This window comes from Heptranchias perlo, chromosome 16, assembly GCF_035084215.1.
Source record: "Heptranchias perlo isolate sHepPer1 chromosome 16, sHepPer1.hap1, whole genome shotgun sequence".
In the NCBI taxonomy this organism is placed as follows: Eukaryota; Metazoa; Chordata; class Chondrichthyes; order Hexanchiformes; family Hexanchidae; genus Heptranchias; species Heptranchias perlo.
Window position 1 is genome coordinate 37,643,358 of NC_090340.1, and position 18,743 is coordinate 37,662,100.

At 42.1% G+C, this 18,743-nt stretch overlaps 1 protein-coding gene across 2 annotated transcripts in view; it reads left to right on the forward strand.

Annotated features, from left to right (window-relative positions):
* Positions 1–18,743, forward strand: part of znf536 (zinc finger protein 536) — a 238,512-nt gene that overhangs the window by 123,948 nt on the left and 95,821 nt on the right. For both annotated transcript variants that reach the window (XM_067997970.1, XM_067997971.1), the window contains exon 3: positions 1,099–1,251. In XM_067997970.1, coding sequence (XP_067854071.1) covers positions 1,099–1,251 — 153 coding nt within the window. The remainder of the gene's footprint in view (positions 1–1,098; positions 1,252–18,743) is intronic.

Below are 18,743 nucleotides of genomic sequence, written 5' to 3' on the forward strand. Positions count from 1 at the left end.
GATCTCTGTAGGGGCAGAATCTGAGAAGCTGCAGTTTCTAGATTGTAGGGGACATGAAGTCTGCTTACAGGGAACACAGTGAGAATGGCTCATTAAAATATCCTAAACTTACATCACAAGAGGTATATAAATTATTAACAGGTAACAATAAGGTGAACCCAGAATATTACTTCAAGGTAAGTCAGGCCAGTAGCATTAATGGATGTAAATGTAATGAATGAACGGGACATTTAAAACATATTGGAACAAAATTCTTATTTCAAACAGTGATAAACATTTGGAATGATCTTCCATGTAAAGTCATCAGGAGTGTTCAAAGTGCAGCTGGACATGTACTAGAGGAGCAAACTTTGGTGGTCTGAATGCTTTTTACTTATCCTTGAGCTTTTCTTATGTTTTTTCCTTGTCTTCTTTGGAGAGCTTCCCATGATTCTGAATCACTTTGTTTCATTGCACCTACCTACTGTGGGTAACGTTCTCTATGTTCTTACTTCTGTATCAGATTGTTTTTAATTGTGAAACGTGCTGAACAATTCAGCATTTGCACTGACTCAAAATTTAAGCATTGGGCAGTTTCTACTCCCTTTGAACTGTTGTTGTTTTTGATTGGGGAGGATCAAATGGAAACTAAAACGCACAAACCAAACATTTTAAAATTTAAATCGACACGACACATGAAAACAGGGAAGCGTTTGGGTGAGGGAAGATCACTTAATATTGCTTCCAATAGGATGATAATTTAGCAACTGTTGTTTTACTTCCAGCTTTTGCTCTAAGCAGTACGCTGCACAGCTTCCCAGTGTATTAAGCCTGAATAATACACTGAATCGGGCATGCTGCTGATGCAGCTGTTTCCTTTTTCTCTATTATTCATTTCAATGAAATATGCCATCTGCTGCTAAAAGATGATAATGGGAGAAACTAAAGAATTTTGTGAAAAAATAAGCAAACATGTGAATTGTCAGCATTCTGTCAGCTTCCAATGTGAAACAGAAAGATGTACTATTGACAAGACTGACTTTGTGTTGCGTTAGCAAATTCAGCAGAGAAACTTCTAACGTCTGTTGTAGTGATGGTGATAATTTGTATGCATTGTAGATGTAGGAGAGGAAGTGGGAAGGCCTGCAGGATTACAACAGCCTTCTTTACTGAGAGATCGAGTCCCTGGATCAGCCACAAGGGATTGCCCCTACTGTGGGAAATCGTTCAGAACATCCCATCATCTGAAAGTCCACCTGCGAATACATACAGGTCAGTGCATTTTTGAAAATCTCCATATAGATAGTTTCTAAATGACAATTATGATGTTTGTTTCTTGTATTGATAAAAGCATTGATTATGATTGATATTGGCAGTGTCTGAATTTAAATGTTTACCAGGTAGCCAACCTGAGCATATGGATGGCCATTGTGAACAATCACATAGTCAAGTTAGCATCAGTAAAAGTTTAATGACATGTTAAACTTGTGGGGTCAGCACACTCTTCCATATCATGTTCGCCATTTGTCGTAGCCAATCTCCTAACCATGACCATCAAGCGAGTGATATTATACCGCCCTGGATTTTGGGGACACAAATTAATAAATATGATATGCAGAGCAGCATTGGAATCCTACCAATCCATTGTAGATTAAATTCCAGTAAATCTTGTAGTGATTATGTAGCACATTTAATTATTTTGTGTCAATACGACCATAAATTAAGCAGATGGAATGCGGAAGGAAGAGATGAGATCGCTGGAGAAATCGGATGGCGGTTAGGTCTAAAGATTGCGGGAGGAGAGATCAGATCATGGGAGAGAATGGTTTGTGGGGTGGGGGGGTCTGAAGATCGCAGGGGGGAGAGATCAGATCGTGAGAGAGAATGGATCGTGGGGTGGGGGAGTCTGAAGATCACGGGAGAGATCAGATCGTGGGAGAGAATGGATCATGGGGTGGGGGAATCTGAAGATCACGGGGGGAGAGATCAGATCATTGGAGAGAATGGTTTGTGGGGTAGGGGTCTGAAGATCACAGTGGAGAGAGATCAGATCATGGGAGAGAATGGATCGTGGGGTGGGGGAATCTGAAGATCACGGGGGGGAGAGGTCAGATCGCGGGAGAGATCAGATCACAGGGGAGAGATCGGATCGCGGGAGATATTGGATCGTGAGGGGGTTCTGAACATTGTGGGGGGAGAGAATGGATCGTGGGGGGGGGGTTCTGAACATTGAGGAGGGAGAAAATGGATCGTGGGGGGTTCTGAACATTGCGGGGGGAGAGATCGGATCGCGGGGGGTCTGAAGTTTCCGGGGGGGGACCGATCGGATTGCGGAGGGTCTGAAGATCGTGGAGGGAGAGATCAGATCGCATGTGTGCCTGAAGATCGTGGCAGCTTTGCTTGGGAACCGGGGGAAGCAGTTCTCGCCTCCCTTTAGCTGCCGAGTTTAACCCCATGCTGGAGGCATTAAGTGGCTGACAAAATCTGAGACGTGGAGCCTGATTAACATATTATAATTACAGACTCACCTCTCGAGAGTAGGCTACTCGTCTGACCCCCAACCTGCCTCGGTTAAACCGGGAGTAGGTGCGTTCGCGGCGTGTTGGGGTTGGGTTTCACATTTTTAACAATTTAAACCCCCACCCCCCCCCCTCAGCCACTGTCCCGCTCAGCCTGGGGGGAGGGGGTAAAATTCTCCCCTATGTCTTTCAAATGGGTACTGAAGGAAGCCTGCATAACTCAGGCGGGCTATTCCTTACTCTTTAATCCACTTTACCTGAAGACTACACTTGGTCTTGACTCTCCGTGTACAATGCCAATGGAGATTAACTAATAATATATTAAAAGTCTTGTGGAACAGGTATACCTCCTGACCACACTTACACTTGGCTTCTGTAGTCAAAATTTTGTGTCTTTTTTTGTCAATATTTATATCTCCACATACCAATATTTTATAATTGAAAAATATCCATTGGCCACATTTCTGCTCACCGATTCCCTCCAGTGCTGCAGGGCCAGTGGGAGGTCACCTATTTGCATGGGGCTGTCAGGTGCCTGTGCTATTACATGCACATCTCTGGCACCTGCCTATCCCACATGCCTGTAAAATTAGCCACCTGGCCCCACCCACCCCAAGTCCCCAGCTGTCTTTTCTTCAGCTCTGTGTATGGAGGCTGACACTGATTTTTGTCAAAAAGTAAATTATGTTCATCTCCTCTGGGGTCCAGGACGCTCCGTTCACATGTTCACCCTGGTATGGTTAATTTGTGTGCAGCTGTAGGGTAGTGAGTCCCCACTCAGCTCCACTCTCTTGGCACCATTGACCTTGTAAGGGAAAGGTGGAGGTTCCATCCCTTACAATGTTGACCATCAACTCCTTGAAATAGTGGGAGGCCGGCATAACTAGGCTCCTGGCCTATTCTGCTGGGTTTTGCAGGACTCCCGCTAGATGTTACAACAGGAGTCCTGCGGAACACTCGAAGAAACTCGGGGCCCATGTCAAGATCTTATAATAAGCTTTCCCAATCTACCCAGTGTCCCCTGGGCAGAGAGGAGAAAAATCAGCCAGCATTCTTCCTCTTCATCACTATCCAATGACTGCTACTTGAAAATGAAAGTGCATGGATTCCAAGTGAGGACACAGGCAGACTTAATTTTACTGCCTCATGGTTGAATAGCCCGCTGACATTCACTGCTTAGGAACAAACATGATGAATGGTCACTTGGATGGTGTACTGAAAGGCTGCTGGTGCCTGCGGAACCAAATGCCAGCACATATTAAATGTATCAAGGGGGCTAGACAACTACATGAGGGAGAAAGGAATAGAAGGATATGCTGATAGGGTTAGATGACGTAGGGTGGGAAGAGGCTCGGGTGGAGCATAAACACTGGCATAGAACTGTTGGGCCAAATGGCTTGTTGCTTTGCTATAAAATTCTAATTATCATCTTCAGGATGAGAGAAAATTGCAAAAAATAATTCAATATGCAAGTAACAAATTCTTTGCCATAAGGAGCTGTTGAGGCAGAGACCATTGCATTTTTAAGGAAAGAGTAGATAAACATATGAAACAGAGGAAGATACAGGGCTATGGGGAGTTGGCAGAGCAGTGGAATTAGTTTTGGATTTCTTTAGCAAAGAGCCAGCACAGATTTGATGGGCCAGATGGCCGACACCTGTGTTGTAAATTTCAATGGTTCTATGGTTAATGCTATTTGATGGTGGACGCAATGGGATAAATTTGAACCCCCAAGAACGGGTGGGTTGGGGTGGTTAGGCAGTCAAAATTCTCCGATTTCGAAGCGGGACCGCATCCCGGTTCTAATGCACCAACTTCCGGGTTTGACCCAGACGCGATTGGATGCTTCTGAAACCCGGAAGCCAAATTCCCTGGCAGCTGCCATATTTCCTGGCAACTGCCATGATTCCTTCATTTTGCACGAGTCCAATATCCCAGCACTCTTCCATGCATGAGACAGACTTAAGGGCTGGCTCCTTGTCTCCAAGCAGCCAGCCTCTCAGAGGTGTCATGAACCATGCAGGCGTGGTTCATGACACCTCTGAGAAACCCCAGCAATGAGGCATAGCAGCGGTACAGCAACAGTCACATCACCACCAGGTCTGTCATTGAACAAGCCATAGGAATGCTCAAGATGTGCTTCAGGTGCCTGGATCAACCTGGGCGATCCCTTCAGTACTCACCAGTGAGGATGTGCAGAATATTCATGTGTTGCATCCTGCACAACATCGCTCAACAGAGAAGGTTACTGGTGGAGGAGCTCCCACGCGCTCATGAAGCATTCGTATCTGCCATCAACATTGAAGAAGACGAGGAGGAGGAGGAGGCAACCTACCGGCAGAGTAGCGGCACACATGGCTGCTCGTGATGCCAGGGAGTCACTCATATCTGATAGCTTCTCATAAGGAGATCTGCAAAATGAAGACAGTGAAGTATTCAGACCGCCTGGAATGACCACCAATACCACCATCACCATCAGCACCCCCCCCACAATCCCCTCTCCACTTGCATAAAACAGCCCTTCAACCACATGTACACCCATTGTAAACACGCCCAATGGGTGACGTGAAATCTTGCCGTTCATGATGAAGCACAGGAACGCTTTCACAAAAGGGACTTGAGAATGGACAAGATGTGGCAGTGGTGGTAACAAGTATGCTATTTAATGTGAATGTAACAAAAAAAAATGAAAAACGTGACATTTAGTCAGACACCCTTGTGCATATCCTTGGTGATTACAAAACCTTCGCCTTCCTCTTCCTACTGCTTCTGTGATGCATCTCCTGTGGCTTCAGCAGAGGTAGTGGCAGGTTGTCCTGACTGCTGATATGCTCCCGGCCTACGCTGGATTTCGGAGCCACTGAGGGCCCCGCCAAAGACCATTGCGGGTACTGGTTGGGGGGGGCGGTGGCCAACGGGTGTGACGGGAAGCGCTTTGAATGGAGTCCCCACTTCCATGTCCCCTTTCGCCATCATCCCTCTCCTGGGCCACGGCCACATCACTCCTACCACTCTGCTGGACAACAGCTTGGAGGACATTTGTGACGTGTTGTAAGGCCACTACTAAAGTGTCTGTCTGCCTGTTTAAGGCGGTACAATAGTCGGAAGCCTGAATCCGCACAGCCGTAGTCAGGGCCTGAATGGGCTCATTTGTGAGCCATGTTTGAAGCTCAATGGAGGCTGTCATTTTCTCCACCACAAACATTCCCACACTTACCTGCACCACCATTCCACTAATACTAGAGGTGGACTCCTCCATCCTCTCCGATATTGTGGAGAGTGTGTGAGGCAAGTCTTCCAGTACCTCGCAAAGTTGCAGCAGTACCTCTATCATTTTCTTTCTCAATAATGGGGTTCAGCATCATGAGCAGAGCTTGGAGAGGAGTGCGTCCCCTGACACGGACTCTCTACAGCTGTCCCTGCCATCAGTGTTTGCTCATGCTCACTTGTGAGTGGTGAATCACCAGGTGACAACTCAACTAGTTGTCTAATCGGACTCACTGAGGTGTGAGTATTTGCAGTGGTGCATGGCTTGTTATAATGTGATGGTGCACCCTCAGAGACAGGGAGCTTCTCTGAGGAATCGCCCTCGTCCAGGTCGTCTGCTGCTTCAGCACTCCTTGAAGGCCCTGAAAGAGAACATACAGCAATATTAAGAATCATTGCAGAAGTTATGTTGCGATTAGCACACTGGGGTGTGCAACAGGTTAATCATTGATAACATCAATTCATGATCCGTGTGAGGGATGTTAAAGTTCTGTCACTAGACGTTTGCATGATACTAGTCTCGGCATCTCCAACAGTTAGGCATTGGTCCATTCGGCTGAGCTCCATGGCCTCCTCCTCCGCCTCTGTCAGGGCCACTATTTGTGGAGGCCCCCCTCCAGTCCTCGTCCTCTCCTTTGCATTTTGCACTCTCTTCTCCTACAAGGGGAGAAAGAACAAACATGTGAGTGAGTGAGGGTGACGGAGTCACCCGATGGATGCATAGCTCTGGGTGAGGCTGCCCATGAAAGTGATGCATCAGAGGGTGAGTATCAGACAGATTCATGACATTGCATCAAGATTGGGGTGAGTAGGAGTGGTGGGTTCACAAATGGGGAGGTGAGGAAGTGCACAGAAAGTGATGGTAAGTTGATATTGAGCCTTAAGTGGGTGTGAGAAGTGATGTGATAGAGTAGGTTTGGCAAGACAGAGTGAGGGGGAGGTGATGTGCACCACAGGATGTAGGTGAATCAGTAACTGTACTCACTTTTCCTTACCTGGTTAAGTCATTGAAGCACTTCCTTCATTGCACCCACGCCCTTGAGACGGTGGTCCTGCTGGTCACCTCCTCTGCCACGAGCCAGGCCTTCTTGGTCGCAGAGACAGGGCGCTTCCTCCTGTCAGCTGGGTACAATGTATTCCTCCTGCTCCTCCACCGGCTAGTAGCAACTCCAGCGCAGAGTCACTGAACCGGGGTGCTGGCCTCATCACTTCTTGCTCCATATTGCTCAATTCCTCCTTTCTCCCTCAAAATCCATGGGTGCAATGGCCCTTTAAATAATCCAGCTCCCAGCACCTCATTCGGGTGCGCAGTACGCCTGCTGTGCAGCTTGGAGGCGCGAAACCCGGAAGTCACATTAAGGTCCTTCAATTGAGTCGCAATCGCTGGGGAAAACGTACGAAAAAGGTTTGCGGGCTCCCTGCGTTGAATCCCTGCCAATATTTTAAAACTTACCCAAATGAGTTAAGAAGCTTTCCAAAATTTTATATATCTTTCTAATTAAACATAATAATATTCAAAATTTTGCTGAGATAATATAAGAAATGTGTGTGTTTCAAAAACAAAAGACTATTCAATGTCTTAAGGGAGGAGTTACATTCATTATGGAGACCTATGTTCAGGTGGCCTATGTTCAGGTGGGCATTTTGATTAACACCTTATTTTTAAAGGGACAAACTTGGCTTACCACTGGTATGCCATTTAACGATATGCATCCACAGGGACGGCAATGGCTGACTGCATCGGTGGATATTTATTTTATTGGGAGTGGGTCAGCAGTAATCACTACCTACTGCAGATTTTTATGACACAAGCAGTAACATTAAGAACAACTCAAGGCTGTCCTCAGCCAACTTCATTGTTATTTATTTTTGAAAATCCTTTCCTGTAAATGGCTGGAGTCTTCTTCATGGAGAAGGATTCCAGCCGTGTCAAATAATGATAACTGGGCGGCTGATAACTGAGAGACTGATTTTTATTACTGGGCCAGATGTCCTTCTATTAGTGTTCTGCTGCTGCTGGTATTCATTTTTTCAGGCATTAAACACTTTGAATATTGCAGATGGCAAATTTAAACATTTAAATAAAGGACTTAGTGCCCTGATTGGAAAAATGCTGGGACACCCTAGATTATTTCAACAAGTGCTAAGGCTCTAATCCACCTATAGGAATATAGGTTTCGGCATTGTTAAATTAATTTTGCCCCAACAATTACTGCCTCCTATCTCCATTGGCAGAGGAGCCAGGACTGTGGACTTCTTTGCGGTTGCCATCAACTTCACTCTATATTGGCACATTTACTGCAGAGGATCAAGAGTGTCTTCAATAAAACCGAGAAATCTGCCTCTATGAGCTGTTTACACTAGTGTGCAAGCCAAGAAAAAGTGACATTCACCAGAAGAGAATAAGCTTAGTTGAAATGGCAGTTAAAGCTAGGATTTGAACCCTGTCTATCTGAATAGGATCCCAATGCTATGCTAATAAATCTAGGAGCTGCTGGGCATACCGTTTTTGAAACATGACGCTTTACATATGACCTGAAGAAGAAAACTGTGTGGTTTCAATTAAATGCCAGCAAGTCTGTAGGAGTGTTGCCTATTGTAGTATAATGTGTACCCTGGAGGCATTTACCTTACAGTTAACTTAGAATTTTATTTGGGCCATTAATGTTGTTATTAAATAAATAAAATCCCATGTGTAATGTTTTATGAATGAAATGTATATGATGTAAAAAGTGTGATAGGAATCTAACAAAATTATATCCTAGAAATTACTGTTGACAATACTTGCTGACAAATGCTTAAAGTGTGACAATCTCCATTCACTATTTTAAGGCAGACATTAACCCATATTTAAAAAATGGATTAATCCATCTGCTAAAATAGTGGACAACAGAACACTAATCTACAAATATCACTAAAGGCTATTTCTGGGCTTATAAAATCTGACAATATTTACAAGAAAAAACACAATATTCAGAGACAATGAACAACTAAACTATAGGGCTGACTGATCAATGTAAGTAGCTGATGAAGGGATTGAAACATCTAAATCCTCTTAGGCTCCCACAGATTCACAGTACTAACCAAACAGACAGAAAGTAGGAGGTATGTGTGTGTTCTTATGTGAAGTAAGGGCTCTCTCTCTCTCGCTGTCTTTTCCACTCTCTCTTCTCCTCTCATATATATAGCTTTCTCTCTCTATATTTATTTTCACTGTTTTTAGTTCAGTACCAGAAGGTATTTGGTAGAGTGGAGCAGTCCTGAGATCAATTTCAAGTTGCCAAAAGGAAAAAAAAATAATCTGAGGAGACATGTTAATATTAATTGCATGAAGAAAAAAGTTCATGTGGTGCTGATTGCTTCTGGATGTGGCTTGGGGCTTTAGAAAAGCAGCATTTCAGCACATTTATAATGCAGGTCAGCGAGGTAGTTACTGGTAGTGAAGGAGTACTTTGTGAAGAGGGTTAAAGATTTCATGTGTAATCATTAGCAACCATGAGGAGAGAACAGAAGATGTAATTAATATTAGGCAGAACCAATTTTATGTGGTAGACCGTTAAATTTTTTAAAATGTACTCTTATCAAACTTGATCTTAAGTGGGCTCTCATGCATTAGCTCTATTAACAGATTAATTAACAACATATTAATATTATAGCCTCCCTGATTCTGTAGGGTGGCATGCCTTGTATCTCATTAACAATTCCTTTTCATTTTGTTTTTATCTTTCACCAACACCATCAAAAGAGATTAACTGATCATTTACCTAATTTGCTGTTTGTGGGACCTTACTGTGCACACATTGGCAGCCACATTTGTTTACAAAACAGCACTGACTACACTTCCAAAGTAATTCATTGACTGTAAATGTGAAAGACATTTTATATATATAATTTTCCCAACATTCAATCCCTGAACCAACAAACTGGAAATACAGAGAAAAAAAATCAGGGAAAATTACCAAAATGAAGCACAATCAGAATGGTTAATGAAGAAAGTTGTAGTGCTGTCTTCAGCTATAGGGGACCATGGGTAAGACCTATCATTGAACCCGCTAACTAACTCAATATCTCCATGCTCCAGAGTGCCACAATGCTATGTTAGTGAGATCCATGAGCTGCACCCCTCTATACCATGTCACTGCAACTTTCAACCATTTCATTATTTTCATTTTAATCTTTTTTAACTTTGGTGTTCTAGTGTAAATTTTTACTCTCTTTTGTTTCTATTTTATTATTTTTATGTGATTTTCTTTCTTATATTTGACTTCTTTGCTCGTTGTCCTGTCTTTATTTCTTTCTCCCTTTTATTTGTGCTCACTTTATTTCTTGCTATTTTTTTTATGTGCCACCAATTTTTCTCTCACCCTCTGAAGGTACTGACTTATTGCTGAGATAGTGTTCCAAGGATGCTGATCATCCTCTGAATCTTGGCCTAGCGGCCATTTTGTCAGCTTGGCTCAGATGGTAGCACTGTTACCTCTGGATCAGAAGTTTGTAGGTTGAAGTCCCACAGCGGGAGTTGTGTATTTATGCTGAAATTCCAGTACAGTGCTGAGAGAATGCTATATTGCAGGAGAGGCTGTCTTTGAAATAAGAAGTTAAACTGAGATCCCACCTGGTTGTTTAGTTAGAAGCTAAAGATCCCATGACACTATTTGAAGAAGATCAGGGAATCACCTGACCAACAGTCCCTCCGCAGCCAAAACCACCAAAATCAGATTAGCTGGTCATTCATGTCTTGCTGTTTGTGACATGGCGCTGGCACAGAATGGCTGCTGTGTTTGCCTACAAAACAACAGCCTCTGCACTCCAAAATTAATTTATTATATGAAACACCTAGAGTTGTTTTGACATAATAAGGCACTACTGCATATAAGTAAATTTTTTATTATTAATGCATGAGCCTTGATAGGTGTTGTCAGCAGACTATATGCCCACGAAGCATAATAGCTAATTCTGATTCTATCCTCACCGAACATCTAATCTCCCATCATGGCTCATTGAATAGCAGGCTGAAGCAGGAATCCTGACCAGTGTTACCCTCCCTTGCCTTGAAGTACCCCCACCTGCTACCTGGTTGAGATCACGTAACCCAGTAGAGACCAAGGATCACACCTGGGCCTTTCTGATCTGTATGGCTTATTGATTCACTGGATGAACTCACTCAGCCATTGGGGACATTTCACATTTTAGTCTTAAATCTGCCCTTGACATCTCTTCAACTTTCTTCAATTTTTACAGAATCTCCATTTCAATTTATGTCACATTTTCTTTCTGTCTGACCTTATCTTTGCCTTTTTGCCATTTGGTATCATGTTTGTTTGTTTTTTATTGCTGCTGTGACTCTTCTTGTGAGCCTTATACATACTCCATCTGCTGGTTGAGTATCGTGGTGGAGTTTACCTAGAGTCCTTGGCGAGAGAGGAACCACAGAGATAACAATTCCACAATACTAATGAAAGTAATCTTGCACTGGAAATTTGGAAAAAATTAGCAGCATTGCTGTGCAAATAGAGTTTCTTTTTTAATCAGTTAAAACAAGAGGTTCTGCACAAACTTATGCACTTGAGGGGTCTGTGAGTATGGGTCTGCCTTTGTCCCCTGGTGATACCACTCCATGATTAGCTGATCAGTTCATCTTAGGTGAGCAGATGAAATTCATTCTCAACAGGGACAAGCTAGATGGAGGGACAGGCACCTCTGAGACTGAAATCCATAATAATTTGTCTGGAAAGCAGGTATTCTACTGCTTTTGCTGCCGAACCATTTGCGTAGTAGTTTGATCCATGTTCCAACTTACTGTTGTACCAAAACTGCAGTCTTTTACTGCATCTTACCTGATAGCAAACAGGTTCAATTCATCCTCTCTTAATTTGAAATCATTGCCTTTTGTTGACTCAGTGACAAAATAAACTGAGAGCCATCTTAGTTTACGTTTCATATTAATGCCGACTGAGATGTGTGCAATCACATGTCAGTATAAACTTAGATTCACAAACAAATCTCCCCATACTGGCTAACATGTTCCATCCTCTATTGGCAACTGTCTCCCTGCACCACACCATCTGGTGTATCCTGCACCTAGTGATCTCCATCTCATTTCACTGCCTTTATAAAACCCCTCACCAAAAATAAAACAAAATTAAATTTAAAAATACATGTGGATATGCTTAAAGCGTTTTGCACAGGACTAATGACTTTTAAAAAAAAATTATTATCGTGTATCAGCCTAGCATTATAAACAGGGTAGCTCCACTCAATCTACCCAGTGGATTTGAATGCTGAGCCTGGATTATGGCACTGCACTGCAGCATAAACAAAGCTGATGATATAATAATATTATATAAAATACAAAATTACCAGAAAATGTACAAATGGCCCACCTGCGCTGTCCCCATGAATCAAAAGAAAGATTCGAAATCAAAAGATTTACAAAATTATTTTGAAGTAAATTGCTTTTATTTTTGAGCAATTTATCTATATTTTTTTCCTTTGGTAACTTGCCGGGCTGTGTTCACTGGACTCTGGTGATAACTGTGGATCATCTCCACCAATTCTACCACTGTAGATCAGTGTCCTGCTGGGGGTGAGCACTGGACTATGATAGAGATGGAACACTTTCTGATTTTCTCACCCCCTGTCTAAGCATATTCTTTGATGTGCCTGACTCTCTAGCCAAACTGAACAGTTTATTTTCTGGGAGGACACAAATGTCAGAAGAGGTTAAAGTGCAAACCTAGGCCTATTTGGCTGTGGTGTAGTGGACAAACAGATTGTTGTCACTAATCTGTTCATGAAAACCTAGTGCTGGAATCTGTTTTTCACCACAGTTTTAATCTTTAGCTTCCCATTGCTCCTCACATGCTTCCTCACTAATCCAGGAGAGTAGAAGTATGTGTGCTACAGATTTATTTACAGGCTCTGGTAAAGCTATTTAATAATTGGTTGGCATTTCTATGGATCAAGATTGGCACAAGCAGTTTTTCTTCCTTGGGATGGAGCACTTCATTGCTTTGTAATGCTGCTTCTGGCAATCCAGTAAAGGTAAGCAAGTTTGAATGAGAAAATCCCAGGAGTAGTACAATTGTCCACATCTTTGAGTGAGGGAGGGGAGATATTAACAGGGTTCCCTTTCCTGATAACTATCCAGTGATCCCTGCTGGAAAGTGGGAATCAAATGAGGACAGGATTGGGTTGAGCTGTGAAGAGCCTGCTAACACTCCCTGTGAGGCTTACACATAAATAATGGCCACTTAGCTGAGATACTTGAGGGTTATTGGGTGTCTGTTGAGAGTGTCATTCCAGCAAGAACTGGGAGAGGAAAAGAGTCAAGGGCAAGAATAAAACAGGCATTTATTTGGTCTTCTAGAGCTATGCTGTTAGTGATATCAAATTTGCTTGCACTTACTGCACTGACCTCTCAGAATGACTGTGAAAAAAACATGACATGGTAGTGAAGTTTGTAAATGTTTTTTCCCAAGTTTTTTTGTCAATTTATTGTCTCAGCAAGATGAGGGACATCAGTCCTGGAGAATAAAAAAATATTTATCCAGTTATAACATCAAGCAATTCCAGGCCAAGTATATCATAAATAAGATTTTTGGTAACCTTTAACTGGAAATTCCAATGTGCATATTAAATTTGTTTGACTACTTTAACAAAGTCATTATCTTGTTTATTTTAAATGGTTAACATCTCCATTGAAATTGCACAATTTGATATAAATACAATCAGTGTATGATAATATCACACAGTATACTTTTGAAGCATGTACATTAATCTAGTCATTTTATTAATGATTTATTGAATTTGTTGTAATGCATGAAATTCATGGAGATAAATGAGGAGAGAGGGAGTGAATGTTCTCCTTTCTATTCCTGTGCATCATGTGGATCAAACCAACAGTGCAAATTAATAAATTATTAAAATTGAGGGTGATGTAAACACTACTTAATGCCAATTTATGAAGAGCTTTCCCTCTGCATTAATGTGGTATTTCTGTTTTCCCAGTCGCAGCCATCCTTATGGCCTGTTGAAGTGAAATTCTCCGTTCAGTGGCAAAATGTTGGACTGTTTTCTATTGTGGATCCACCCCCACAAGAAATGGGATGGCCACTGCCCAAATTCATGTCAAATTAGTTTCACAGCCATTAAAAAAAGATTTTATTCCTGGATTCAAACCCAGATCCAAGATATGGTCTGCTGTAGCACCAATGCCCTCAATTATACTTTAGTGTCAAACATTAAACAGTTTGGGAGTATCCTCAATAAGGTATAAACAATAATAACTAGATCTTTTACTAAGCAGGTTTCATTGGTTACCCACCAGTTTGCTTTACATGTTCACTAAAGAAATGTAATGCATTTGTGATTATTTGACAATGTTCTATAATAGTCAATATAGAATATATTTCAAAACCAAGTAACAATTGATATTAAGAGGAAGGAAACTTTATTAGACGTGACCCATTAGACTTCAACCAACTTTTTACAATGATCAATCAGTGAATTTTTTGATCAATTTTATAAGTTTGTTTTGAACTGTCCCCAGAGGATTCTGAACTTGGATTGATTTAGGAGATTATCAGTAAATAGGGTGCAGGTTGAAAAAGTAGGAACAAAATAATGAATTATTTCCAACAGGGTTGATGCATTTTTCTTTTGTTGTACATTTTAAAAAGCAGTCATTTCTGTTTTCTGTTTTTTCTTGTTTAAATTTGTATCTTGTCCTCTTTTACATTTCCACACAGCAAGCACCATTTCAATCTGAGAGGATGCAGAGGTGACTTGCTCCCGAGCCTATGTTAGTGCTGCAATATAAATGGTTACTGAAAAGGCATGTGTAAACAGCCCAGCTCAGCTAACTCTTTAATGTTCCTCCCTTTCACTAGGAAGCAACAAGGCCTCACTTCAGCCCTCACTCTGATACCTGACTATAAGACAACCGATGCTTGATTTTTGCCATTATATATTTTCAGACCTTAATTGAGAATCCCACCTTATACTGTAACTGTAACAAATTGCAATGATGACATTGAGGACTAAATTGAGAAGGATTCTAAGAGGCAGGGCAGTAAGGTCTTTCAATGGTATCAATACCACTGTGTTATGCCTGTACTATGGGTGATTGCAACAGTAAGGTCATGTCTAATAAAGCTTCCTTCCTCTTAATATCAATTGAATTATAGAATCATAGAAAATTTACGGCACAGAAGGAGGCCATTTAGCCCATCGTGTCCCCGCCGGCTGAGAAACGAGCCACGCAGCCTTTTCCCACTTTCCTGCATTTGGTCTGTAGCCCTACAGGTCACGGTTCTTCAGGTGCACATCCAGGTATTTTTTAAATGAGTTGAGGGTTTCTGCCTCTACCACCCTCTCAGATAGTGAGTTCCAGACCCCCACCACCCTCTGGGTGAAAAAGTTTTTCCTCATTTCTACCAATCACTAAACCTATGCCCCCTGGTTATTGACCCCCCACTAAGGGAAATAGGTCCTTCCTATCCACTCTATCTAGGCCCCTCATAATTTTGTACACCTCAATCAAATCACCCCTCAGCCTCATCTGTTCCAAGGAAAACAACCTCAGCCTATCCAATCTGTGATCATAACTAAAATTCTCCAGTCCTGGCAATATCCTCGTAAATCTCCTCTGCACCCTCTCTAGTGCAATTACATCCTTCCTGTAATGTGACCAGAACTGTGTGCAGTACTCAAGCTGTAGCCTAACTAGTGTTTTATACAGTTCCAGCATAACATCTCTGCTTTTATATTCTATGTCTTGGCTAATAAAGGAAAGTATCCCGTATGCCTTCTTAACCACCTGTCCTGCTACCTTCAGGGATCTGTGGACATGCACTCCAAGGTCCCTCACTTCCTCTATACCTCTCTGTATCCTCCCATTTATTGTGTATTCCCTTGCTTTGTTTGCTCTCCCCAAACGCATTACCTCACACTTCTCTGGATTGAACTCCATTTGCCACTTTTCTGCCCATCTGACCAGTCTATTGATATCTTCCTGCAGTCTACAGTTTTCCTCCTCACTATCAACCACACAGCCTATCTTTGTGTCATCAGCAAATTTCTTAATCATGCCCGCTACGTTTAAGTCCAAATCGTTAATGAATACCACAAAAAGCAAAGGACCTAGTACCGAGCCCTACGGCACCCCACTGGAAACAGCCTTCCAGTCGCAAAAATTTTTTTACTTGATTTTGAAATATATTCTATATTGACTATTATAGAACATTGTCAAATAGTCACAAATGCATTACATTTCTTTAGTGAACAAATAAAGCAAACCGGTGGGTAACCAATTAAACCTTCTTAGAAAAAGATCTAGTTATTATTGTTTATACCTTATTGAGGATACTCCCAAACTGTTAAATGTTTGACACTAAAGTATAATTGAGGTCATTGGTGCTACAGCAGACCATATCTTGGATCTGGGTTTGAATCCAGGAATAAAATCTTTTTTTAATGGCTGTGAAACTAATTTGACATGAATTTGGGCAGTGGCCATCCCATTTCTTGTGGGGGTGGATCCACAATAGAAAACAGTCCAACATTTTGCCACTAAATGGAGAATTTCATTAAACAGAAATAGCGTAACACAACATTACATGGAGTTTCCTACCATTATATCATCCATCACAATCCTCAATCCTTTATTTGTTCACTAAAGAAATCTCCACATCTTAAATGAGAAATAACTTTGAGCCCCATAGATTGCTGGCAGCTCTGGGGAATTCCAATCTCATTGCACCAGCTACTTTTTTAAGTTTCAGCTCACACCTTAATATTCCAATAATAAAGCTGCACAGATATCAGGAGTAGAGTTATTGCTGAAATATCAATCTTATGCAACTAAAATAAACATTAAAGAAATTATTTAAAAATAATTTGAGCACCAGTCTGTCAGAATGGCTCAGAAAATTGCCAGGACCTGAATGCGCTGGGTCCCACCTTAATTGAGAATTACAGCCTGGAGTCATAAAGGGCAGAGGTTCCATTCACATGGAGGAGGCAGAGCCAGAATATTAGGGATCAGGTGTAACACTGGAGGCCGGTAAGCCCACAAGTGTTCCTCATTGGGGGTGTGGGGTGTGGAGGTGGGTGGGGTAAGGGGGTAAAGTGCCCTGGACCCCCAAAGATTAGGTAAATAATTTTTAAAAAAAGTTTTATGCTTCAACCCCTTGTGTAAGGGGTCAATGCATGGGAGCTCTGGGGAGGGCCTGTGCATTCCCTTCCTATCCTAGATTGCATCCAGCGGAACTTACCACTGCATGGAGCGGTTATGCATGCTACGGATGTCCACTAGCCTCATGCTAATAAGGTGCTTTCCCACAGGCCCCACTAACTTTGGTGGCATCAGTGTTGGTAGGCACAATTCCAACATTCCAGCTGGGATCGCGGCCCACATATTTTCAAGGCCATAATTTTTAACACTTCGCTTCAGCTTGGCGATTCTTTCCCATCTTTTCTCTTATTTTTTAAAATTCATCTTTCCATTTGATTTATTTCTAAATGACATGTCATATCCCCTCTCAGTCTTTTAAAGAGAGAAAAGACCCAGGATAGTCAATCTTTCCTCATATGTCATTCCCATAATTTCTGGGATCAACCATGTAGCCCCTCACCGTAACCCCCTCCAATAATGAAATATCCTTTTGAGATAGACACCAAAACTGCAGGCCGGACTCCAGATGTGGTCTCACCAGGGCCAAATACAGTTTTAAAAGGACCTCTCTGGATTTATACATTATACCCATTGCTATATATCCCAATGTACTGTTTGCTTTTTTACTGGCCTGTGAACATTGTGCTGATGAATTTAATGACCTGTCCACTAAAAACCTAATATCTCTTCTTCTCCAATGCCCACAAGCACATTCCCCTTCAACACAATCCGCATCAACCTTCCCTCTGCCATATCTCATAACCTTTCATTTCCCTGTATTAAATTGCATCTGCCACTTCTCTGCCCACTGTTCAAGCCGGTCAAGATCCTTTTCAATTCCTGTACCTTGATATTCATCGTTTGCCATTCCTCCCAATTTGGCACTTTCATAAGCACCTTTAATTACCATCTAAATGATCATTTTACAAACCAATCAGCAGCCATTTTTATCTTTTTAGTGCTATGCCAGCAGAGTTTTGCTGTGGACAGAGGATTTCCTATCTGATGTCAGCATAGCACATCAGATTCACTTCCAGTGGGATGCAAGGTCTGTCTTCTGGGCTTTGTGGAGGAGCCCTTCCTCTAAGGATTATTCTGTAACTGTAGAAATCTATTACACATGAAAGCTATGGAATACATAAGGAGTTAAATACTTCACACTGACAGTACCCCTCCCACAGTGCTGATCTACTTTAATACTTCAAAATTTGCGGACAGCACCTAATTGGGAGGTATAGTTAATTTGGAAGAGGATTATTATCTTTCAATTCCATGAGGTTCCCCCATAGTTTCTTTATTTCTGCCTGTTCACGACATGCAGCGCAGAAGTGTGCAGCGTATATGGACATCTGTTTCCGTTTTCTCACTTTTATTTTCTTATCCTCTACCTCTGTCTGAATCCTTTCTCGGGTGGCACTGTAGGTCAGTCCCTCCGAGGTCAGAAATGCTAACAGCCATGTCACATCCTTCAGACTCAAGTCCTTGGACAGGTCCATATCCTTACATAGATCTTCGGCCACACTTCCCCGCCTTTGTTATTGGTATGCAAAAAACGTTTACACTCCCCTCAAGACAATCTCACTGACTTTCTACACAACTGATGTGGTGACTCAAGGGTTCCCTACCCAACCAATGAGATGATCAATCAGATCAGCTGAGCCTATCCGTAAAGGACGAATCACTCAAATTCTCTTGTCAGTCTCCTAGCTGGCTCGCCATTGTTAGAATCCTGTGTGCCAGTACGGTGATTCCTTTCAATTAATCCGACCTGACACCATATTGATTAGAGAATTGAGGCTTTT